General features: G+C 60.6%; 4 protein-coding genes across 6 annotated transcripts; 2 read left to right on the top strand and 2 right to left on the bottom strand.

Annotated features, from left to right (window-relative positions):
• Positions 1-706: 706 nt before the first annotated feature.
• On the top strand, positions 707-7,611 carry LRRC45 (leucine rich repeat containing 45; the record flags this gene model as incomplete). The annotated part of the gene is made up of 17 exons (XM_080713564.1): positions 707-932; positions 1,364-1,425; positions 1,693-1,763; positions 2,004-2,182; positions 2,360-2,488; positions 4,546-4,658; positions 4,919-4,977; positions 5,123-5,200; positions 5,302-5,437; positions 5,511-5,588; positions 5,666-5,777; positions 5,862-5,932; positions 6,178-6,270; positions 6,524-6,616; positions 6,942-7,115; positions 7,185-7,332; positions 7,415-7,611. Exons 1-17 carry the CDS (start codon positions 713-715, stop codon positions 7,609-7,611), a joined length of 2,013 nt encoding a protein of 670 aa, XP_080569690.1. The 5' UTR covers positions 707-712.
• A 544-nt stretch (positions 7,612-8,155) lies between these two features.
• RAC3 (Rac family small GTPase 3) lies at positions 8,156-9,787 on the top strand (the record flags this gene model as incomplete). Of its 3 annotated transcripts, none has more annotated exons than XM_080713654.1 (6): positions 8,156-8,190; positions 8,529-8,600; positions 8,779-8,896; positions 9,000-9,062; positions 9,391-9,550; positions 9,591-9,787. In XM_080713654.1, 6 exons carry the CDS (start codon positions 8,156-8,158, stop codon positions 9,785-9,787), a joined length of 645 nt encoding a protein of 214 aa, XP_080569780.1. The 3 variants fall into 3 exon arrangements, with proteins under 3 accessions (XP_080569780.1, XP_080569781.1, XP_080569782.1); XM_080713655.1 differs by having other exon boundaries at positions 9,657-9,787; XM_080713656.1 differs by having other exon boundaries at positions 9,391-9,554; positions 9,657-9,717.
• A 2,570-nt stretch (positions 9,788-12,357) lies between these two features.
• DCXR (dicarbonyl and L-xylulose reductase) lies at positions 12,358-14,021 on the bottom strand (the record flags this gene model as incomplete). The annotated part of the gene is made up of 8 exons (XM_080714268.1): positions 12,358-12,461; positions 12,551-12,668; positions 12,752-12,816; positions 12,896-12,995; positions 13,078-13,120; positions 13,207-13,361; positions 13,768-13,865; positions 13,970-14,021. The coding sequence occupies 8 exons, from the start codon at positions 14,019-14,021 to the stop codon at positions 12,358-12,360; spliced, it is 735 nt and encodes a 244-aa protein (XP_080570394.1).
• Positions 14,022-19,049: 5,028 nt separating this feature from the next.
• LOC308275882 (carbonyl reductase [NADPH] 2) lies at positions 19,050-20,713 on the bottom strand (the record flags this gene model as incomplete). The annotated part of the gene is made up of 8 exons (XM_080714269.1): positions 19,050-19,256; positions 19,335-19,452; positions 19,614-19,678; positions 19,770-19,869; positions 19,935-19,977; positions 20,051-20,205; positions 20,286-20,383; positions 20,662-20,713. The coding sequence occupies 8 exons, from the start codon at positions 20,711-20,713 to the stop codon at positions 19,153-19,155; spliced, it is 735 nt and encodes a 244-aa protein (XP_080570395.1). The 3' UTR covers positions 19,050-19,152.
• Between the last annotated feature and the right edge of the window lie 3,384 nt (positions 20,714-24,097).

The following is a 24,097-nucleotide window of genomic DNA, read 5'->3' on the forward strand; positions in this document are numbered from 1 at the left end:
CACCCGTGGGGCTCACCTTCCGGAAGCCCGCGTCGGCTCCCTCCATGACCGCCACCAGCGCGCGCGTTCTGCGAGCCCCGCCCTCACGTACCAGCCAATAAGTTAGAGCCCCGCCCTCGGCCCCCCAGCCAATGGGCCGGAGCGCGCCCTCCTGGAGCCACGCCCCCGAGCCCCAGCCAATGAGCAGGAGCGCGCTGGCTCGCTCCTCCCCTCTCTCTCTGGGCCCTCGTTAAGCGCCTCTTTCGCAATGCCTCCTGGGAGCTGTAGTCCCCACTGGCCTTCCCGGCGATCCCCGCTCTTCCTGGATACTCTGGCGCGCGGGCGGCGAAGAGTGTAGCTGCTGCTATCGGGGCTCCCGGCGCGTGGGCCGGCTGGGCTCAGGGGCTGCAGGGCGGGCCTGGGGTACGTGCGACGCGCCCGCCCGCGCCCCTTCCCCCTTGGCCGTCTGAGGACACCCTCTTTGAGCGGCCACGACCACTCGCGTTCCGCTCTTCTAGGGCCCTCCCACTGAGCCGGCGCGGCTCGCCCCCCAGTCCACTTAAGCGCCGTCCCCACCCCGGGACTGCCCGCGCGGAGCCGCGGCTTTTAGTTCTGCCGCCCCGGGAACTTCTTGTAGACCCTCACGAAGAGTCCCTCAGCTGCCAGCACAGCCCGCTCACTTGGGGTCTGTCTCTAGCAGCAAGCAGGGAAGCCCCTGGCCGCCCTCGAGGACATGGAGGAGTTCCGGCGGTCCTACAGCCGCCTGTGCAAGGAGAGTGGGTCCGAGCCCCAGGAGACTGTCCTGCGGCAGCTGCTTCAGCTCCCACTGGGCCGGTTGGACCTGGCCACACAGGGCCTGACGGTGGACACCTGCAGGGCGTTGGGCATGCTGCTGCAGAACCAGGCACTGTTGACAGAGCTCGTCCTTAGCGACTGCATGCTGAGCGAGGAAGGTGGGCACGCCCAGTTTGCGGGGCAACTTCTGCACCCTCAGGGGGAGGTCCAGGCCCACTTACGCCTGACCCTGACTTTGGCCTGAGCAGCCACAGGCAGGGGATTCTTCCCGGTGAAAGGTTGCTTTTCCCCACCCTCTGAACAACCCTAATGTGAGCTGTAGTTCCCTACCCAAAACCTGGGGGTCAGGGCAGTGTGTCGCTATTAGGGGGCCAAAGCCCCGGCTTTGAGTGAGGTCTCAGCAGCCCAGCTCTGCCTGCAGGGCTGCAGATGTTTCAAGGCACCCTCACAGTGAGTGGGGAGACTCATTTCCAAGGTGAACCCCGGCCAGTGGGGGCCCTGGGGGCCCTGGGACAGTAGCTCCTCCTCTGGATCTGGGGAGGCCTGCTATGAGGTGCAGAGGCAGAGCGGCCGCTCCCTCCTCCTCTAGGGGCCATACTGCTGCTGCAAGGGCTGTGTGCTAACACTGTCATTCGGTGTCTGGATCTAAAGGTGAGCAGTAGAGGGGGATGCCAGGGCCTGGGGTCTTGGCTAGAAACCACTGTCTGTAAAGAGCTCCTGGCACCAGGGCCTTCAAGCTCCTCTCAAATTGCCGTGTGTGTGTGTGTGCGCGCGCGCGTGTGTGTGTGTGTGTGTGTGTGTGTGTGTTTACGGGCCCCAGGATGCCCACTGAGGTCAGGGCGGCCCCATGGGGTGTGGATGTGGTGTTGAGAGCCCAGCCAGGGTGACAGGAATGATTGTCCACTGTTCCTAACCTAGGGCAATAACCTTCGAGCGGCAGGGGCAGAGGCTCTGGGAAAGCTCCTCCGACAGAACCAGTCCATTCAGAGGTAGGGCCTAGGTCCCAGTCCCTCTGTGTGGCTCAGGGCTGGCCACAGAGAACATGATCCTGCAGCTCCTCCAGGCCGGTTGTCCAGGCTGCACCTCTGTTGGGGGAGGAGGTGGGTTTATATCACTCAGGAGGCTCCAGCCTGGGCCACAGACCCCTGAACCCATGCCCCCTGCAGGACCTGGGGCCGTGGGGCAGGTGCTCCACTGGGCCAAGGACCTCGTGTCCACCCTTCCCACAGCCTCACCCTGGAGTGGAACAACCTGGGCACGTGGGAGGACGCCTTCGCCACCTTCTGTGGGGGCCTGGCGGCCAACAGCGCCCTGCAGCAGCTGGACCTCCGCAACAACCAGATCAGTCACAAGGGGGCCGAGGAGCTGGCCCTGGCCCTGAAGGGCAATGCTACCCTCCAGCAGCTGGGTGAGGCCTCCTGCTCTCCTGCTCCGCTGAGCCCTGGGGGCCTTACACTGCTGGAGGGGTAGGGCTGGGTTCCTGCAGCCACAGGCAGCACCCCAAGGGGAGCATCTGATTGGGCCAGGCCCTACCACCACCACCAGGCACCTTAGAAGAGTCTGGTGACAACAGGTTTCCTTCCAGACCTGCGCTGGAATAACATTGGCCTCCTCGGGGGCCGGGCCCTGGTGAACTGTCTCCCCAGCAACAGAATCCTGTGGAGACTGGACCTGGCTGGGAACAACGTCCCCAGTGACGTCCTGAGAGCCGTGGGTATGGGCACATGGGGACACTAGCTTGGGCCTGTGACAGAGGCCTGTCCACCAAGGAGGGGGGCAGCTTGGGCCTCGGACAGGCACGCTGGTTACAGGAGCAGCCTCGGTAAGAGGAAAAGGGATGCTGGGTAACCACGCCAGCTTGCTTGGCGCTCGCTGCCCCCCCCCAGGGAGGGGGGAGCCCATTTCACAGACTGGAAGCCATGGCTTGGAGCCCTGCCCCAGTGGCCAGATGCTTGAGGCGGTCCGGGCGGTGGCTGGAGCTGGGGTTCTGGGCATTGCCTCCTGGTCACCCCGAGTTTGCTGAGTAGGTATGGGGCTCCCTTGCCTGTGCTGCTGCTGCCAGAGCTACAGCCTCCCTCCCACAGTGAGCCCCAAGGCCCTATAGATGACGCCTCTGGCCCCGCAGCGTCACACCACTGCTCACTGCCAGCCACGGGGTCTGAGCTTGGGCCTGGAGTCTGAACCCCAGCCTCTCCCACAGCGCTGAGCCTCAGGGTCACTGCCTCCTGATGGCCCCACCTGGCCCTTCTGACCACGTCGCCACTTTCCCCAGACCCACCTCCACACAGCTGTAGCTGTTGCAATTGATTTTTTTTTTTTTTTTTTTTTTTTTTTTTTTTTTTTTTTTTTTTTGCGGTACTGGAGATGGAACCCAGGGCATTCTACCTCTGAGCTATACTCCCAGCCCTATTTTTTATTCTTTTTTTTTTTTTTTTTTTTTTTTTTTTTGGTAGTACTGGGGGTGGAACCCAGAGGCCTTCTACCTCCGGGCTATACTTCCAGACCTATTTTATATTTGATTTGGAAACAGGGTCTCACTAAGTTGCTGAGAGCCTCACTAAGTAGCTGAGGCTGGCTTCGAACCTGTGCGATCCTCCTGTCTCAGCCTCCCAAGTGCGGGGATTCCAAGCGTGCGCCACCACGCCCGGCTTTATTCCTTATTTTGAAACAGGGTTTCACTGGATTGCAAAGGGCCTCACTAAGTAACTGAGGCTGTTCTCAAACCTCAGTCCTCCTGCTCAGCCTCCCACATGCTGGGATTACAAGCCTGTGCCACCACACCTGGCGTTGTAATTGCTTTTGACTGCCACAGTCAAAATAATATCCACTTACCAGAACACAATGCCTACCTCTTGAAGTTGTGCAGTAGGGTTGTGTGTGGAGGTGTAGTACTTAGGAGGCTGAGATGGGATTGCAGGGCACGGCCAAGACCAGCCTCAGCAACTTAGCAAGACCCTGTTTTAAAAGTTATATTAAGGCTGGGCGCATGCGTGTAATCCCAGCATTCGAGAGACAGAGACTGGAGGATCGCGGTTCGTGGACAACTTAGCTCAGCTACTTAGTGAGCGAGGCCCTTTGCAACTCAGTGAGAACATGTTTCGAAATAAGGAATAAAAAAATAGGTCTGGAGGTACAGTGCCCCTGGGTTCCATCCCCGGTACTGCAAAAAATAAAAAGTTAATATATTAAGCTGGGTGTGGTAGCACACACTTGTAATCCCAGTGTTTGGGAGGCTGAGACAGGAGGATCATGGTTCCCATTCAGCCTCAGCTATTTAGTGAGGCCCTTTTCAACTCAGTGAAACCCTGTTTCAGAATAAAAAATAAAATTTCAGGTTGGGGATGTAGCTCGGAGGTAGAATGCCCCTGGGTTCTATCCCCAGTACCACAAAAAAGAAAAAAAAGAAGAAGAGAAAAAGGTCTGAGGGTATAGCTCAGAGGTGAAATGTATCTGGCTTCAACCCCAATACATAAAAAAAGTTGTGTAGTGGCTCTTGACCTTTGGGGTGGAGGGCAGATTCCCATCTCCAGCACGGCACCCACTTCTGGCGTGTAGAGCACCTCCCTCCACATGTGCAGGAGACACCCCTCACCAGGTGCCTCCTGCACCTGTTGGTGCACTGGACGGGGTATATCTGACTTGTCAGGGGAGATGCCCCTTCCTCCCTCCCACAGGATTAGTTCCTAAAGACCGCCATGCCGGCAGCCAGCACAGGCTGTGCCCCGCCTGACGCCAGGCAGCCCGGCAGTGGCTAACAACTCTTTCTGACAGAGCAAGCCATGGACCACAACCAGGACCGGCACACTGTCTTCCAGGAGAACCAGGCCCGCACCCACGTCCTCAGCAAGGAGGTGCAGCACCTCCAGGAGGAGAAGGCCAGGCAGGTGGGTGCAGCTTCCTCACTGACCTTGAGCCGCGCCCCAGTCACCCGGCTGGCTGTGCATGTGCGGCTGGCCGGCTTCCCCTGGGGCCAGCGGCCAGCCCCTAGGCTCCGTGAGGCCCACCCTCCTGCACTGAGGCAGTGGGCAGGGGGCTGGCAGAGTCCTTCATTTTGCCGGTGTTGCTGGGTATCTGCTCTCCTTTCTCTGGCCAGGGCAGGGGGCCGGGCCCTGGACTGATGGGCTTTCGCCAACTCTGTCCCCAGTTTCTGGAGTTAATGGACACAATTGATAAACAGCGTGAGGAGATGGCCAAGAGCAGCCGGTGAGCGGCCGGCCGCGGGGAGTGGGCTGGAAGGTTAACGGCGGCCCAGCATGGTGCCTGGTGTGCCACAGAAGCACGGGATCACGGCGCCTCTGAGGCCGGAAGGGCGCTGGTTTGGGTTTCTCAGACCCTGCTCTGCCCACAGGGTATCAGCAGGTCAAGTGGCACAGCTTCAGGAAGCCCTGGATGAGAAACACTCCATCATCAATGCCCTCAAGGCCAAGTGAGCGGGGAGGGAGACAGAGGAGGGCCGAGGCTGGGGGCACCGGCGGGGCCGCACTCCTGACAAGCGGGGGCCGGGCTGGCGGCCACCTTCCTCTGCAGGCTGCAGATGACCGAGGCCGCCCTGGCTCTGGCAGAGCAGAAGGCCCAGGACCTGGGGGAGCTGCTGGCCGCAGCGGAGAAGGAGCGGCTGGGCCTGTCACAGAAGGAGGAGAAGGAGCGCAGGCTGGAGCGACAGGTGGGGGCACGGCCGGTGGCTGGGAGGGACGTGGCGGCATAGGTGACTGGTGACACCCACACCCACCTCTCAGGAGGCTGCAGAGCGGGAGTCCAAGCTCCTCAGAGACCTGTCTGCTGCCAATGAAAAGAACCTGTTGCTGAGAAGCCAAGTATGAGAGGGCGGGGGCTGGGGCCGGGGTGGGGGCTGGCGGGGCGGGCTCTGCTTCCTTCCCCCTGCTCACTCCAGGTGGACGAGCTGGAGCGGAAGGCCAAGTCTCAGCAGGAGCGGCTGTTTCTGGCCAGGCAAGAGCTGACCAACACGTCCGCTGAGCTGAAGATGCGTGCTATCCAGGCTGAGGGTGGGCACGGGCAGCCCACCACTGGGGCTGGGGGCCAGCTGGGCACCCCAGGAGGCTTACCACACTTTCCCCCCTGGACCCCAGAGCGCCTGGATGTGGAGAAGAGGAGGGCCAGGCAGAGCCTGGAGGACGCGGAGAAGCTGCACCTCAAGGAGGTGCGTTCTTGGTGTGCGTGCACCGGTGGCGCCCCCAGCCGGGCGTGCCCCTCGTGGCGTCCCCTCGCAGACCTTGAGGCTGAGGGCGGCTCTTCAGCCCAAGTGGGTGTCAGACCCAGGACCTCTTGTCCTGAGTCCTGCCAGGACCCTCAGAGCAGCCCTTTCCCGAGAAACACCTGCCTTCTGGGGTGGGACTCCATGCAGGGGCGGGAGCCTGCGCCTGTCCTGACCCCACACCCGGGCAGGTGGACCACATGACCCGCCACCTGGAGGAGAGCGAAAGGGCCATGCAGGAGCGGGTGCAGAGGCTGGAGGCCCTGCGACTGTCGCTGGAGGAGGTGAGCGCGGGACCCTGGAGCACAGTTCTCAGGTCTCAACCTCGGGCCCCCTTGGGGCTGCCCACCAGTGTGCACACCAGAGACTGAGGGTGACTGGCCTTAGGGCCCCTTGCCTGAGGAAACCCTGGGCCAGCCACGTGCCCCTGACGATGCTGGCGAGTGGGCGTGCCCACAGCCCACTGCGCCACCAGGGGCCAGCTAGAGGGGTCCTGGGCCTGCCAGGAGGCTGGTGGCAGCTGGCTGTCTGGTGCAGGAACTGAACCATGTGAAGGCAGCAGCGCTCAACGAGCGTGGCCAGGCGGCAGAAGAGCTCATGAAGGCCAAGAACCAGGCCCGCCTGGAGGAGGTGAGGCTGGCCTCAGGGCCACTGGTGTGCCGGGCCGAGCCTGGAGCAGGGCTGAAGTGGCAAAGACCGGGCTGTCGGCCAGGGCTGGGGTCTGACGGGAGGGAGGTACCCAGAGCCAACAGGGCTGGGTTGAAGGGCTGGGTAGATGGCGTTGGCCTCAACACAGACGCGGAAAGGAGCCGGCAGGAGAGGGGCTGGAGAGCGGAGTTGCTCCAAGTGGGTGACACCGTGCAGGGGGGGGGTGGTGTCCGGCCACATGAAAACTGCCCCTCCGGATGCGGATGCCAGAGGCCCTCGGTTACAGCAGCACCCCCTGTGCCCTCAGCAACAGCACGTGGCTGGCCTGGAGGAGAAGCTGCGGCTGCTGGCGCAGGCCCGGGACGAGGCACAGTGTGCCTGCCAGCAGCAGAAGCAGGCTGTGGCGGAGGCCCAGGCGCGGGCCAGCCAGCTGAGCCTGCAGGTGGAGGGGCAGCGGCGGCGCCTGGAGGAGCTGCAGCAGGTAGCGAGGCTGCGGGCGGCAGGCTCCCGGGTCCCTGTCCCTGCGGCCGCCTCACCCTGCCGCCCATAGGAGCTGAGCTACAAGGACCAGGAGAAAGTGGCCGAGGTGGCCAGGGCCAGGGTGGAGCTGCAGGAGCAGGTGGGCCGCTTGCAGGCCGAGCTGACGGCCCAGGAGGCTCTGAGGGAGAAGGTGGCCGCCCTGGAGCGCCAGCTGAAAGGTGAGCGGCAGAGCCCAGCTGGAGGGCTGAGCGGGCGGGGGCTCAGCTCGGCGCCCCCTCCTCACCCAGCCCCCGCCCGCAGTGACTGCGAGCAACCACCGGGAGGCGCTGCTGGACAAGGAGAGTGAGAACGCGTCCCTCCGGGACAAGCTGCGGCTCAGAGAGGCTGAGATCGCGCGCATCCGGGATGAGGAGGCTCAGAGGGCGAGCTTCCTGCAAAACGCCGTGCTGGCCTACGTGCGGGGGTCCCCCCTGAGGTCCCTGAGCCCCCCAAAGTGAAGGGGGCAGGAAGGCCCCAGGTCCGCCCGCGCCTCCCTTCTCCAGGGGCAGGCCTGAGGTCCACGCGGATTGGCCCGGAGGCCTGCGGCCGCTCCACGGGCATGCTCGCCCGCGCCCACCGGGACCCCTCGTCCCGGTGGAGAGGATGGGTTCCCTCGTCCCAATCCCAGACCGACATGCCGGGGACCGTGCGGCGGGAGGGAGGGGTCCCGACCCGGAGCGCAGCCGCCGCCGGCGGGGATGAAATACAGAACTTTTGCACCCGATTGGTGACCCGTTTTGGTCCAGCGCCTTCTTTACCAGCTGCCCCCCGGGTCCCTGGGGCGGGGCGGCGGCAGGAGGCGGGAGCCAGGTGCGGGGGGTGGGCCTCCGCGGCGCCCCGCCCCGCCCGCGCTCGGCTGTCTCCGCCGGCTCCGCCCGGGCTCGGCGGCGCTCGGCTGTCTCCGGCCGCTCGCTCGCCGGCGCTCGGGTCCGCGGCCGCTGCGGCGCCGGGCATTTCTCCGCAGCTCGGCTGGCGGCCGCGCCCGCCACCCGGCCCGCGCCCATGCAGGCCATCAAGTGCGTGGTGGTCGGCGACGGGTGAGTGCGCAGCCCATGTGCGCGGCCCCTCCGCGGGTGGGTCGGCCTGGGGCGCGGCCCACCTGCTGCTGGCCGTGGGTGGGGCCGGGCCTTCACCTGCGCCGCCTGGCGGCCCACCCTCTCCTGCCGGCCTCGGCGGGCGCTGGCCGCCCACGAGGATGCCCGCGGCCCCAGCCAGGTTGCCCGGCCGGCCTCCTGCAGCCCCAGGTGGCTGCGGCTAACGAGCCGGGCCCGGGCCGCCCCGCCTGGCCTCTTCTCCGTGGGAGGGCTGCCCTGGCTGGGCAGGGGGCCGAGCGAGGCTGGGCCTTCAGCCACGTGGGCTGGCCCTCTGTCCACAGCGCCGTGGGGAAGACGTGCCTGCTGATCAGCTACACGACCAACGCCTTCCCGGGAGAGTACATCCCCACCGTGTGCGTGAGTTCGGGGGGAGGCGCCCCACCCACTGGGGCTGAGTGCACCCAGGGCTCCCCTGGGTCTGGCCGGGCTGGGGCTATGGTTCTGGCCAGAGTTCTGGCTCTGCAGGCTTGAGAGCGGGCTCAGTGGGCTCGGGCCCCCGCCCAGCCCTGGCCTTGACGGTCTGCTCCGCAGCTTTGACAACTACTCAGCAAACGTGATGGTGGACGGGAAGCCGGTCAACCTGGGGCTGTGGGACACCGCGGGACAAGAGGACTACGACCGGCTGCGGCCGCTCTCCTATCCCCAAACTGTAGGTGACCACAGGGCCCACCCCGGAGCTGGGGAGTGGGAGGGGAAGGGGCCAGGACCTTTGGGCCCGCCTTGACCACCCCCATCTCCCCACCCCTCCCAAGGACGTCTTTCTGATCTGCTTCTCCTTGGTGAGCCCGGCTTCCTTTGAGAACGTCAGAGCCAAGGTAGGACAGGGGGGGGCTGTTCCAAGCACCTGTAGGGACAGGACCAGGGCCTAGTGCCTGAACATTGAGGCATCTCATCCTACAGAGGCACGAGGCGCTGTCTTGCTTAGGGTGGTGTGAGGGCGGATGGGGCCAAGGGGTGGTGGGCACGGCCCTCAGATAATGGAGAAGCACCTCGTCACCTGTCACCGGGGTGGGCCCTGACACGCCTCGGATGGGCCCTCCTGTCCCAGTCATTCCCCACGAAGCAGAAAGAGCCGAGGTTGGGAGCCGTGGCTCCGGCAGTAGGCACAGGGCGGCCTGTGGGTTAGAGCCTCTGTCCCCGCAGTGGTACCCAGAGGTGCGGCACCACTGCCCGCACACGCCCATCCTCCTGGTGGGCACCAAGCTGGACCTCCGTGATGACAAGGACACTATTGAACGGCTGCGGGACAAGAAGCTGGCGCCCATCACCTACCCGCAGGGCCTGGCCATGGCCCGAGAGATCGGTGAGTAGGGGCAGCAGCCCTGGGGGCAGGGGCGCTGCAGGGCCCTGCACTGGCTCACCCGCCGGCCTCGCGTCCACCTCCATGGCCCCGCTCTGCTGCCCCCCAGGCTCGGTCAAGTACCTGGAGTGCTCAGCCCTGACCCAGCGGGGGCTGAAGACAGTGTTTGATGAGGCCATCCGGGCCGTGCTCTGCCCACCCCCCGTGAAAAAGCCGGGCAAGAAATGCACCGTGTTCTAGAGCCCTCCCCAGGCCAGCCTGGCAGAGGAGCGGTCCTGGCCCAGCCTGCGTCGTGCTGAGATGTTGGTGTCCGAGTCTGCTGTGGGAAGTGGTGTGGGTGGGGAGGGGGGCGTGGGCACGGGGCTGGGGTGACGGGTCCTGCCCCCGCTGCCTCCTCGTCTGGGTACAGCTCCAGCCTTCCCGGTCCCCCGTAGGAGGCCGGGAGGGAGCAGGGTCTCCCTCAGGCTGTAGGGGTGGGCCCAGGGCGGCCCCAGGATGGGTTTCCCTGGCGGGGGTGGGGAGGGTGGGGGAGGGTGGTTATGTCATTCCGTCCCAAGAGGAGGCGGCCCCTTCTTATTTTATACAATAAACATGTCCATCAACATCTGCCTCTTCTGTCCTGTCCTTTGGTCCAGGGTGCCTTGCCCCAGCCATCCCCCAGGGGGCGCAGAGGAGTCGGCATGCACCGGAGCGCCTTGAATCCTAAAGGGGGTTCTGAGTTGGCCCACACCTGGGGTGAGAGAGGCTGCCCCTGCCCCAAAGACGAAGCAGAGACAGGTGCCTTTAGCCATTTTGGGTGCCGTACAAGGCCTTGGGGTGGAGAAGCAGCTGAGGCAGTGGGCAGGCTCCTGCTGCTCCCCTTGTGCTGGGGGGAGGCGGCCATAGAGGCTGAAGCCAGGCCGGCCTCCTGGAGCCATGAGGGGCCCAGGGTGGGCCCCTCCTCTGGCTGGAATCAGGAGAGCATGGGGCAGAGGGGACAGGGCAGACCGAGGCATGGAGACCAGGCATAGTGACTGGTGTTGCCACAGTGGAAAGAGGTGGGCACAGCCGTGGTCCAGGGGCTTAGACTTCACCCCAGAGGCCTCAGGCCGCCACCCAGGCAGACATGGGGTCAGAGGGCCCCCTGTGGGCCCCCTGGCTTGCTCCCATGATGTGACGGTCAAGAAAGCTGATTGCTACATTTTTAGGAATTTGACTAGCCAGCTGTTAAAAAGCCACTATTAATAATTAAACTTATAATGAGTCGTATTTAAAACAAAGTGATAGGCAGGAATGGCGGTAATCCCAGTATTCAGGAGGCTGAGACGGGAGGATCACAGGTTCAAAGCCAGACTTGGCAACTTAGCGAGACTCTTCAGCAACCTAGTGAGACCCTGTTTCCAAATAAAAAGAACTGAAGCCGGGCGTGGCGGGCACGCTCGTCATCCCAGCATTCGGTTGACTGAGACGGGAGGATCGCGGTTCGCAGACAGCCTCAGCTACTTAGCGAGGCCCTCTGCAACTCAGTGAGACCCGGTTTCAAAATAAAGAATAAAAATAGAGCAGAGGCTGTAGCTCAGAGGTCGAATGCCCCTGGGTTCCATCCCCAGACCCGCGGTGGGGGGGGGAAGAAAAATAATTGGGCTGGGGGTGTAGCTTGGAGGTAGAGTGCTTCTGGGCTCAATCCCCAGTAACACACACACACACACACACACACACACACACGAGTTACCAAATCCAATACCTCGCTGCCTAATTAGCTTTGTACGTATCAGTACCATCTGTGCCTCTGGGGTTATTCCCTCTGTGATCGTAGCTAACAGAGTTCTGCTGCCCATCTCTCTACTCCGCATCCAATGATGTCTAGTTGGCAGCTTGAAACCAGGTGTGGGTATTTACACCATGGAAACTGGCAGACTCTACATGCCAGGGCTTGACTTATCCCGAGACTCAAAGTGATAAAGTGCAGATTAAAGCAGGTGTGGTGGTGCACACACCCGTACGTGGGAGGCTGAGACAGGAGGATCGCAGGTTCAAAGCCAGCCTCGGTAATTGAGTGAGGCTCTCAGCAACGTAGACCCTATTTCCAAATAATAAAATAAGGCTGGGGGTGTAGATCAGAGGTAGAATTCCCTGGCTTCAATCCCCAGTAACACACACATACATATACAAATTAAGTGTGGGTTCCAGTGCAAACAGGACAGAGTTGTAGAAAGCTCTTCCAGCACTGGAAAACGATTATCTGACTCTGCTCAGGTCACTGGGAAATGAGTGAAGTCTGACAGACATCTGTGTCACACGTCTTACTCAGGAACCATGGGGGAGATCGGTGTTCTCAAGCTCCTTCCCACAGTCTGGACAGGGCCAAAGGCCACATGGGTCAAATTCACCACCCTCTTGAGGGGCCAACCTTCTGGAAGGTTCCACCTCCCAGCTCCTGCCAGGGAACTAGCAACACCGAGAAGTCTGAAACGTGGGCCAGGCCACCACCTGGTCTGGATGGTAGATCTCGCAGATTTCTGTCTACCTGGAAATCAGCACATCTCGCTGGGCTAACGTGACAGGTTTTTTATTTTACCTATTTATTTACGGTACCAGGGATGGAACCCAGGGGCATTCTACCTCCGAGCTACACCCCCAGTCCTACTTTTTAGCCTTTTTATTTTTGAGACAGGGCTAAGTAGCTGAGGCTGTCTGCAAATCAGGATCCTCCGGTGTCTGCCTCCCGAATGCTGGGATTGCAAGCGTGCGCCACCAAGCCCAGCCAAGTGTCAGGTTTCTTGAAGAATGGGAGAGCTAGGCACAGGCGGAGGTGTGTGCGGGTGGAGGGCTCAGGTGGCCAGGAAGCCCCCGTCCACTGGCAGAGTGGCGCCTGTGGTCATGCCGCTTCGGTCACTCAGCAGGAAGAGGATGGCGTCCACCACATTCTCCACCTCTGCGGGCGGGGGAAGGGCGGGGCAGAGGCCGCGGTCACCTCCCTGCCAGCCCCGGCCCGGCAGCTCCAGCGTGGGCTCCGCGACTCACCAGCAAACATGCCGAGTGGGATGCGGTCCAGCATCGCCTTGGCCTTGTGGGTGTCGCTCCAGTTGGCCCGGCCCATGGGCGTCATCACCACGGTGGGGTTCACTGCGTTCACGCGGATCTGCTCAGGGAGGCGGGGTCAGCAGAGGGGGAGGGAGCCCTGGGCGAGCGGGCTGGCTGGTGGAGGTCACTAGCCTGGCTCACCTTGTGGGGCCCAAGCTCTAGGGCCATCACCTTGGTCAGCATGTCCAGGGCGCCCTTGGTGGAGCCTGTGAAAAGGGACATCTTGGAGCTAAGCTGGCCAGGCTGGGGACGGAGCCCCCACAGACTGCGGCCAGAGTCACTCACAGTAAACACTGTGGTTGGTAATTGCACGCTGGGAGGCCTGACTGGAGACATTCACGATGGCCCCTGGGGCTCCCCGCTCGATCATGCCCCTGGCCACGATCTGAAATCGCAGAGGGGCACAAGGCAGAACCACACCCATTCAGTCTTCAGAGTTCCTGCCCCCAGCGGGCAGGGCAGCTCACCTGGGACACCTGGATGACAGCCCGCAGGTTCACGTCGAAGGACCTAGTGGGGGTGGGCAGGCCTGGTCAGGGCCTGCAGGAGCCAGGGGCCGTCGCCTCCCTCCAGGCCTCCTCCGCCCCCTGGCTCACGTGCTACAGGCTTCCTTGGTGACCTCCAGGAAGGGCTGCAGCAGCGCCACGGCCGCATTGTTCACCAGCAGGTCCACAGGCCCCACACTGCCCAGGGCACGCTCAGTGGCCTCCCAGTCCGCCAGGTCCACACACACGGGCTGCACCCCAGGACACTGTGTGCATTGGGGTGAGGTACAGCTGCCAGTGGTTCCGTGCCCAAGAGGCACCGCTGGGCCTCTGCCTCCTAAGGGAGGGGGCGGGGCTAGGGCTGGGAAAGGCTCTGGCTAGAGGGGTCAAGGGTCCCAGCGGCCTGGCAAACCCAGGGCTGCCGGACCCGGAGCCGGCTGTCTCCAGCCAGTTCACTTCCTGCCCCAGCGCTCTCGCAGGGCCAGGTCAGCCTGCACGTCAGCCTCGTCCTGAGCCCTGGGAGCCAAGCCCTCCACTGCCACGCAGCCACCTGCCCGGGAGGGGGTCGAGGGTCCCAGCCAGCCCCACGGCAGGGGCCTGGTCAGCACCCGCAAATGAAGCGGGGGTCTCAGCAAGCCCCACTGGCTGCCGCGCTGGGACCGCAGAGCCTACCTCACGGACGAGGCTATCCAGGTCGGCCTGGGTCCGGCTTACGGCCACCACGCGCGCCCCGGCCTTCTGCAGCGCCTGGACCAAGCTGCGCCCGATGCCTGCAGCGACCACGGCTCAGTGCCAGACCCTGGCCCTGGGCTCGCCCGCGGCCCCAAGCCCGAGCCCGCCAGCCCGCCTCCGCCTGTGCCTGCCCGCGGCCCACCTTTGCCCGCGCCGGTGACCAGCGCCCGGCGACCGGAAAGCCCCAGGTCCATGGCGGCGCGGTCCGGGAACTGCGCGCTGGGCCCCGGGTCTCGAGGTTTGGGGCGGAGGCAGGGCGCTGCAGAGCCAATCACAAAGGAGGCCTTCGGGTGGGGGCGGGGATATTCTAATATGGCTCCCTCCGCAGGGGTGATTGGCCGAGGGGACGTGGGCGTGGCCAGGAGGGCGGAGACCCCTCTGGCCCTGGGACAGGGCTTTTCAAGCTGTCCGTGGGGACCCACTCGCTTAAGGAGCCCTAGTCCACAGGTTTTTTTCCCCTGCCAAGATTATTACAAAAAGTAGATATGAAAGTGCCAGAGAAGAATGTACAGCTACTCCTGAAATGAACACGGTGCCACCTTGGACACGTCCAAAGTTTCCAATGTCCCCCCTTTCCCAGGCCAGGAGTGGATCACGACCGCGCGCCTGTAATGTCCAGGGGAAAGAAGGCAGGCCACAGAATAAGCTTGAAGCAGACAGCATCACTCGGGCTCCGCGTTGGCCTCAGGGCGCTCCATCCCCGGTGACAGCCCAGCCTCCCCACCAGGCCACCAGCACCTTAGGAGGAGCGGGACAAGTACTGCTTCCAGGGGCCTATGGGTCACTCACAGCGGTGCCCTGGCTGCTGCACCTGCACCGCCCTATAAAAGACACTGTTGGTGAGTCATTGTGGGAAGGGTAGGGAAACTGCCCTAAGACCTTCGGTGGTCAGTGGCAGGGTCGGGGTGATGTAGGGCCTCTTACCTGGGCCTTTGGGCCCAAGAGGCAGACCGGCTGGAGGCACGGTGGCCAGGTGAAGCAGGAGACGCAGATTGGAGAAGCCGCTGGAGTCTTACAGGTGCATCCCCCGCCTGGCCTGGCCTTCGGCCTAGAAAGCCACCCTGCCTCCTGCTCCTAACCTTGACCCTGCCTTCTGCCTGCCAGAGGCTGAGGGCGGACAGCCCCACCCCGCTGTCCCTTCCTGCTCTGCTCACAGGAGAGCCCCCAAATCTCAACTGTCCTGTGATCCTTGGCGAGACTGAGCCAAGCCAGCTTCGCCTCCCACGCTCTCCCTGGAGGCCCTGCTGACTGGTCAGAAGCCCTCAGCACCGCGCGCTGGCCCTCCTGCACTGCCTGGAAGACTCACCCAGCCCCTTCTGCTCTGCCCAGCCCAGTCCTGCTGGCTGGCCACGCAGATGGCACGGGCCATGCCAGGCAGGCCAGCGGGGAGTCCTGCAAGAGCGGCTGGCCAGCCCGGGCTGCAGGGCTGTCCTCGTCCTATAAGAGCCCGTCTGGGTGCCCTTTTACGGTGTTCTTGGCAGGGAGTGTGCCCAGAGGGGAGCAGGCTTCCTGGGGAGAGGACGACAGGCTCCATCCACTGCCCACCTGCTCCTGCTCTGAAGCTCAGCCCCTCCCTAGGGGAGGCCGGCCCAGTGCGCCTGCCTCCCCCTCCGCTCCGCCTCTGCCCCAGGCTGCTGGCCTTGCACAGATGGGCCTCCTCTTCGGCAAGAACCGCTGCCCTTTGGTCGCAAAGGCAGGGTCAGCAGTCGAAGGGCAGCCTTTGATGTGGAAAGCTGCCTCTAATCCCTGTCCCTCTGCCCAGCCTCTCCAGGTCTGAACACCAGGATAACAGAGCCTGTGCGCGCCTGCGGGTTTACTGCGACTGAACCCAGGGACCGTCTACCACTGAGCTACACCCCCGGCCCTTTTTTACTTACTTAGCCATTTATATGTTTTTGTTTGTTTGTTTGTTTGTTTTGTGGTACTGGAGATTGAACTCAGGGGTATTCTTCCTCTAAGCTTCACCCTCAGCCTTATTTTGTTTATTTGTTGTTACTGGGGATGGAGCCCAGAGGCACTCTACCTCCACGCTACATACACCCCAGCCCTTTTCATTTTTTACTTTGTTAACCGGGTCTTGCTAAATTGCTGAGGTTGGCTGGCCTCAAACCTGTAGACCTCCTATCTCAGCCTCCTGAGTACTGGGATTATAGGCGTGTGCCACCAGTGTCACACACGCGTGCGCTCTCTCTCTCTCTCTCTCCACAGAGGGTTGAACCCAGAGGCATTCTACCTTTGAGCTTCACCTCCTGCTCACTTTTATTTATTTTTTATTATTTATTTATTTATTTATTTATTTTTTGGTGGTACTGGGGTTCCTGGAAACCCTTCTACTTCTGGGCTACACTCCCAGACCTATTTTATATTTCTATTTGGAAACAGGGTCTCTTAAGCCAGCGAGGCTGGCTTCGAACCTGCGCGATCCTCCTGTCTCCGCCTCCCAAACCCGAGGATTATGGGGATTACAAGCGTGGGCCACCACTCCCAGCTCAATTTTATTTTTGTATTTTGAAGGGGCAGTGTGACTGTCTTATATACACTCCACTTTGTTACCACTCAGTGCTGTTACTCTGAAATGTATGTTTAACCTTTGCACTGTTTTCTGAAGTTGTAACCAGCCCCGAATGGACAGCTCTTCCTCCTCTCTGTGTCCTGGGATAAACTGCAGATGAACTGCTCTGAACTAAGTTCCACCTCTCCCCTGGGGAGACCTACAGAAGACAATCTGGTTTCCAGATACGGATAAGAGGGGCTAGCCAACCAAATCCTGTTATCTGTCTCGGTTAAGGGAGCTCAGCCAATAAGGAAAAGGTCAAATACAGTCAAGGGTTTTATGGTTTTCCTCCATAAAAAGAGGTCTGGATGACTGGAGGAGCACACAGCTCTAACAATTAGCTCGAGAGTCTGCAGGCCCAGCTAGCTGGTAAAATTCTTTTTTTTTTTTTTTTTTCTTTTCAGGTCTGGGGATGGAAACCAGGATTTGACCTCTGAGCTACACCCCCTGCCCTATTTTTTATTCTTTATTTTGAAACTGGGTCTCACTGAGTTGCAGAGGGCCTCACCAAGTAGCTGAGGCTGTCCGCGAACCGCGATCCTCCTGTCTCAGCCTCCCGAATGCTGGGATTACAAGCGTGCGCCACCATGCCCGGCAATGCTAAATTCTTTTAAATTCTTTTAATATATATATATATATATTTTGGTGGTACTGGGGTTCCTGGAAGCCCTTCTACCTCCGGGCTACATTCCCAGACCTATTTTTACATTTTTATTTGGAAACAGGGTCTCCTAAGCCAGCGCGTGCAGCTGGCTTTGAACCTGCGCAATCCTCCTGTCTCTGCCTCCCAAGAGCAGGGATTACAAGCGTGCGCCACCACGCCCGGCTAAATTCTTTTAATAAATTTTAAATAACCTGTTGGTGTGTGGCTCTTCGTCCCCGCATAGTCCCAGACCAACAATTTCTCTTCCTTCCTTCCTTTCTTCCTATCTTTCTTCCCCTTCTCCTCCTCCTCCTCCTTCTCCTCCCCCTCCTTCTTCTTCTTCTTTTTGCGGTACTAGGGATGGAACCAGTACCAGCCCCCAAGCTTCACCCTCAGCCTATTTTGTTTATTTTATTTTTTGTTACTGGGGATTAAACCCTGGGGCATTCTACCTCTACCTCCAAGCTACACCCCTAGCCCTATTTTTTTATTCTTTATTTTGAAACAAGGTCTCACTGAGTTGCACAGGGCCTCACTAAGTAGCTGAGGCTGTCCGCAAACCATGATCCTCTTGTCTTGGCCTCCCAAATGCTGGGATTACAAGCGTGCACCACCATGCCAGGCTCAATTTTATTTCTTATTTGGAAACAAGGTCTTGCTAGGTTGATGAGTCTCACTACTTGCTGAGGCTGTCCTTGAACCTGTGATCCTCGTGTCTCAGCCTCCCAAGTACAGGGATTAGAAGTGTACGCCACCACACTTGGCTTTTTGTTTTTTAAACAGGTCTCACTAAATTTTGGAGGACCCCACTAAGTTGCTGAGGTTGGCCTTGAACATTCAATATGCCTATCTCAGCCTCCCAAGTAATGTGTAATATGATTACAGGTGTGTGTCACCACACATGGTTGTGTGTGTGTGTGTGTGTGTGTGTGTGTGTGTGTGTGTGTTTTGCTGGGGGTGGAACCCAGGGGCATTCTACCTCTGAGCTACATTCCCAACCCTATTTTATTCTTTATTTTGAAACAGGGTTTTACTAAGTTGTAGAGGGCCTCACTAAATTGCTGAGGCTGGCTGTGAAGCTGTAATCCTATCAAACATCTCAAATATTGGGATTACAAGCATGCATCACCATGCCCAGTTTATTTTTAATTTTTCAGTGTCTTGCTGCTGGGCATGGTGGTGTACACATGTAATCCTAGTACTTGGGAGGTTGAGACAGGAAGATCACAGGTTCAAGGACAGCCTCAGCAAATAGTGAGGCTCTCTTCAGCCTAGTGAGCCCTGTTTCAAATTTTTAAAAAAATAAGCTGGGCATGGTGGTTCAGGCTTGTAATCCCAGCATTTAGGGGCTGTGACAGGAGGATCGCAGTTCGCAGACAGCCTCAGCTACTTAATGAGGCCCTTTGCAACTCAGTGAGACCTGTTTCAAAATAAAGAATAAAAAATAGGGTTGGCGTTGTAGCTCAGAGGTAGAATGTCCCGGGGCTCAATCCCCAGTACCAAAGGAAAACAAAAAACAGGGTCTTGCTAAATTGCCCAAGCTGAAGCTGGACGTGGTGACGCACACTTGTAATCCCAGCATTTGGGAGGCTGAGACAGGGGGATCACGGTTCGTGGACAGCCCCAGCTACTTAGTGAGGCCCTGTGCAACTCAGTGAGACCCGGTTTCAAAAATAAAGAATACAAAACAGGGCAGAGGGTGTAGCTTGGAGGTGGAATACCCTTGGGTGGCATACCCAGACCCACACAAAAAAATAAAAAAAAATTGCTCAGGCTGACCTCCAATTTGCCACTCTCCTGTCTCAACCTTCCAAGTGCTGGGATTACAGGCTTATGAACAGCGTCCGTTTATTTAGGCAAATCTTCCCCAGCACAGCGGGTACCCGCGGGTGGGTCACAGTGGCCTACAGAAGTAAGTGTGAAGGGGCTTGCTGTGGGGGCGGGGCCGGTGAGCGTGGGGCGGGGCCATGAGCGGGGCGGGGCCATGCGCGGGGCGGGGCCGCGGCGGGGCGGGGCTGCGGGGAGGGCCATGGCGGGGCGGGGCCTAGAGCCGATGCTGGGGCCGGGCCTCGGCCAGGCGGGGCGGGGCGGGTCAGGCAGGCCCCTGCTGGCAGCCCTTCCAGGGCGCTCAGGAAGCCAGGTAGCCCGCGTCCACCAAGATGCCCGAGCCGCTGGTGGAGGCGCTCTGGTCGCTGAGCAGGAAGAGGATGCTGTTGACCACGTCGTCCACCTCTGCGGGGCGGCGGGCGGGTCAGGGCGACTGTCCGCCTCCGCGGTCCCGGGGCCGCTGCCCCACCGCCCCGCCCCGACCTGCAAACTTCCTTAGCGGGTGGCGCTCTTTCAGCTTTCTGGAGAACTCGGGGTCGGCCGAGACCATCTTGCCCATGTTGGTCAGCACCACTGTGGGGTTCACGGAGTTCACCCGGATCTGGGGCCAGGGACCCGAAGCGGTGGCCTTAGCCCCTGGACCCGTCTTTGGTCCCCCAGGACAGAGCGTGCATTCTGGGTTCAGTTGTCCACCCCTGACCTTGCCCCTGCTGCCCGCCGGGTGCCCTCAGGCCTGGCCCTCAGTCCCCACCCCATGCTCACCTTGTGTGGCCCCAGCTCCAAGGCCATGGCTTTGGTCAGCATGGTCATCGCACCCTTGGTGGAGCCTGTGGGGGACAGCACGGGCCGTAGGGACTGAGCCCTCCTTCCCGGAGGCCAACCCAAGCCCGGCGTCCTGAGGGCTGGGTGTGCACTCACAGTAGGTGCTGAGGTTGGGGAAGGTGACGTGGGCCACCATGCTGGAGACGTTGACAATGGATCCGGGCACTCCTCGGTTGATCATGCCCTGGGCTACGATCTGGAAGCCAAGGATGGGGCAGTTCACCCCACCCACCCCGCCCAGGCCACCCTCCCATGACTCACCTGAGACACCTGGAACACGGAACGAAGGTTCACATTGAAGGACCTGAAGGAGAGAGGGACCGTGGCCACCTCCACCCCTCCTCAGCCGCCCTCCCAGGCTGTGGCGCCCTGCCCACCTGTCGAAGACCTCCTTGGTGACCTCCAGGAAGGGCTGCGGCAGCAGAATGGCGGCGTTGTTCACGAGCAGGTCCACGGGGCCCACGGCGCCCAGAGCCCGCTCGGTGGCCTCCCAGTCACCCAGGTCCACGCACACGGGCTCGATCCCAGGACACTGTGGGAGACAGGCTGGGATGGCGGGGTGGCCCCGGTGGGCGTGGGGGCGGCCCGGGCGCGGCGGGCTGTGAGCCTCACCTCTTTGGAGAGGCTGACCAGGTCGGAGTCGGTGCGGCTCACGGCCACCACTCTGGCCCCTGAGGCATACAGGGCCTTCACGGTGTCCCGCCCGATCCCTGTGGAGATGGGACACCGTGGGGGGGATGGCCGCGCCCGCTCAGGCTAGGTGGGGAGCAGGTGGCAGCGTGGGCTGCAGCCAAGGGGGAGTCAGGCCCCGGGGAGGCTCTGTAGCTGGACACTGAGGCTGGGGGCTGCTGGGGCCGGGGCGAGACTGGGACGGGCTCCAGCCTGGTGGCAGCAGCTCAGGCCCGGCTGGTGGGGGTGAGCCGTGCCAAGGTCAGCAGGGCCACCCCCTCCTCCCCAGCCCGCACCCCACCGGCCTGCACACACTTACCTTTCCCTGCCCCCGTCACCAGGGCCCGCAGCCCACTGAAGTTCAGCTGCATGGTGCAGACTCCGGGCTCATCTGACAGTGAGGGAGCACGTGGGCTTTTATAGGCCTGGGCTGGCAGGTGAGGCAGGGGTGGGGCTGGAGGCAACAGCCTGGCAAGGGTGGCATAACCCACTTCCCTAAAGGGGTGGCCTCCTCGCTCCCCAACAAGCCAGCCAGGTGCTCCGTGTAAGGGTTTGGTCAGGCGTGATGGTGCACACCTATAATCCCAGTACTTGGGAGGCTGAGACAGCAGGAAGACCTCAGAGACCTCAGAGGTTCGAGGCCAGCCTCAGCAATTTAGCAAGATCCTAGGCAACTTGGTGGACCTTGTTTAAAAAAAAAAAAAAAAGCGGGAAGCGGTGGTGCATGCCTGTAAGCTCAAGAGTTGGTAGTTGAGAGAGGAAGGGTCAAAGGTTTGTGGCCAGCTTCAGCAACCTTACGATTCTCTCTGAAATTTAGACCGTTTCAAAATAAAACAGAGCTGGGCGTGGTTATTCACTCTTGTAATCCCAGCATTTGGGAGGCTGAGACAGGAGCATCGAGGTATCGAGGTTTGCGGACAGCCTCAGCTACTACTTACTGAGGCTATTTGCAAATCAGTTGAGACCCTGCTTCAAAATAAAGAATGAAAAAAAAAATAGGGCTGGAGGTGTAGCTAGGAGGTAGAATTCCCCTGGGTTCCATCCCCAGTACTGCAAATACTGATAATAATTAATAATAATAATACATAAAAATAAAAAATAGCTGGGCATGGTGGCTTGTAATCCGAGTTTATAAACACAGCATTCGGGAGGCTGAGACAGGAGGATCGTGGTTCGCTGACAGCCTCGGCTACTTAGTGAGGCCTTTGCAACTTAATGAGTATCTGTTTCAAAATAAATAATAAAGCCAGGCGTGGCGCACGCTTGTAATCCCAGCATTTGGGAGGCAGAGACCAGAGGATCGTGGTTTGTGGACAGCCTCAGGTACTTAGCAAGGCCCTTTTGCAACTCAGGGAGACCCTGTTTCAAAAATAAAAAGACTAAAAACTAGGGCTGGGGGTGTAGCTCAGAGGTAGAATGCCATAATAATAATAATAATAATAATAATAATAGTAATAATAAAGTAAGACAGCATGCACGTCCACCCGCCTAGATGCAGGTGAGATAGTAAAGGAGGCAGAAACAGAACTGTTTTTCTGTGTTGCTGTGCTGGCCTCCAGCCTAGCAGGAGTGGAATTTTTGTTTACTTGTCTGGACAGAAACATTTCCCTTTGACAAAGGTTACCCCGGGACTGGAGAGGCACCCCAGCCTCCTGGGGTGTTCAGGTCGGCTGTGCCCAGCGGGAACAGGGTGCCATTGCACACTCAGTCCTCCCAGCTCTCGAAACGCTCCTGCCCGGGGTGGTCCTGCTGCTCAGGCGGTGCCAGGCACCCACAGCAGGTGGCAGGGAGCCAGCAGGCGTCCTGCCCTGGAGATTGCTGGTGCTGGCCAGGCACCTCCTGCACACCTCACCCCGGACCCCGGGCCCTGGGGCCGCTGAGCCTCAGAGCCTCCTCACCGGCCCCTCCCAGGCGCCTCGCCTCCAGCAGCCCCTACACCAGGAAGTCGTCATCTCAGAGCAGACAGGTGGTTTGCCAAACAACCGGGGGATTTAACATGGCCACCCTAATTCCACCTCTGGGAGGGGTCCAAAGCACCTGCCTGTCTTGTGTGACAGGCTTCAGCGACAAAAGCCTCTGTCCAGGGTCAGCAGGTCATATGACACCTCTGCCGGGCAGGAGGCCTCAACCCCCACTTGCCCCTCTGCATCCCTGGACCAGACCACCTGGTGGTCAGGATGTCTGTCCCTCCTGCCCTCTCCCTGAGTCCCAGAGGCCACCAGGAGGGCCCTGGCCTTCACCTGTGACTCCCAGAGAGAAGGATGCAGGAAATCTCGCCCTGGGCAGGGACAGGGGCCGCGTTTCTCCTTTGTTAGAAATGTAGTTTGAGTGGGCCTGGTGGGGCCTGGTGGCACACGCTCTTAATCCCAGTACTTGGGAGACTAAGACAGGAGGGTCACAGTTTCATGGCCAGTCCTGGCAACTTCCAAGGGCCTCTGCAACTTAGGGAGACCCTGTTTGAAAATAAAAATAAAACTGGGCTGTGGGTATAGTTCAGAGACAGAATACCCCTGGGTTCAAGCCAAAGAACCACTAAAAAAAAAAAAAAAAAAAAAAAAAAAAGCAGCACGGTATGTTAGCAGCCAAGGGGTTTTGTTTTTGTTTTTTTTGCGGTACTGGGGATGGAACCCAGGAGCAACACCCCCAGCCCTATATTTTATTCTTTATTTTGAAACAGGGTCTCACTGAGTTGCTGAGAGCCTCACTAAGTAGCTGAGGCTGGCTTCGAACTTGTGCGATCCTCCTGTCTCCGCCTCCCAAGCGCTGGGATTACAAGGGTGCGCCACCACGCCCGGCTGTTAGCAGCTAAGTGAGGGCATACTTAGGGACAAACTCTTACTCTTACAGGGGAGATGGGGCCTGGAGTTGCAAAGCTGATGCAGGGCCTTCCTACCACGGGACCTGCTGCCCTGCCCAGTGAGGAGTCCATGGGCCCCGCAGCCCACGCCCACAAGAGGCCTCCGCGCGGCCTCGGGCTTGCGCCTCAGTTCATGGTCTAACCTCGACACCTTTACAGATGGCAGACCTGCTGTTCGTAGGGTCTGCCGATGTTCCTCCTGCTCGGGTCCGGGGCTGCACCTTCCTCAGGAGCCCCGCGGGCCAGATGCCGGGGTCTTGCGGCTTCACGTCCCGGGCAGCTTCCGCTGGTGCAGCCGGGGCGTTACTCCAGCCTCGCTGGGTGTCAGCTGTGACCATCTGGACCACCCGCTGACCTGCCAAGCTTAACAGAGCGGCGTCCTGGTGCCTTCTAGATCCCCGTGGAAGGTCTCTGGCAGCCACGCGGCTCCCAGGGTGCGAGGAACGGGATTTGGGAATCTCGGCGCAGCCACGTGCCACACTGGTCCCCCATGGGTCCGCTCCCCTGCTCCTGATCTCAGTCACGTGGCCACAGATGCTGGTCTCAGCCTGCCGTGCGCTCTGACAGTGCCAGCGGGGGCCTGGCCGTGCCGGATTGGAGGGCTTTACGTGGACTTTAATTACAAAGGGTGGGAGCGCCGAGGGGCGCCAGGGGCCGCGACGTGCTCCGAAGGCAGCTTGCAATCCTCGGGCAGCCCGGCTCTCGACGGCTGCGATGGGTCCCCCGCCGGCAGCCCTTCCTGTGCCCATTGGTTTGCTGGCTTGAGGAGTCCCGAAGGGCCAGTGCACGGGCCGCTTCCAGTTGAAGGGGACCGTAGCTGTGTTCACCAGGGAAGCGTGAGGAAACCAGGACCGCTCTGCTGGCGTGAAGCCGGAGTTGCAGAAACGGGAGGCAGACG

Source organism: Muscardinus avellanarius, assembly GCF_963383645.1.
Source record: "Muscardinus avellanarius genome assembly, chromosome: 16".
NCBI classification, from domain to species: domain Eukaryota; kingdom Metazoa; phylum Chordata; class Mammalia; order Rodentia; family Gliridae; genus Muscardinus; species Muscardinus avellanarius.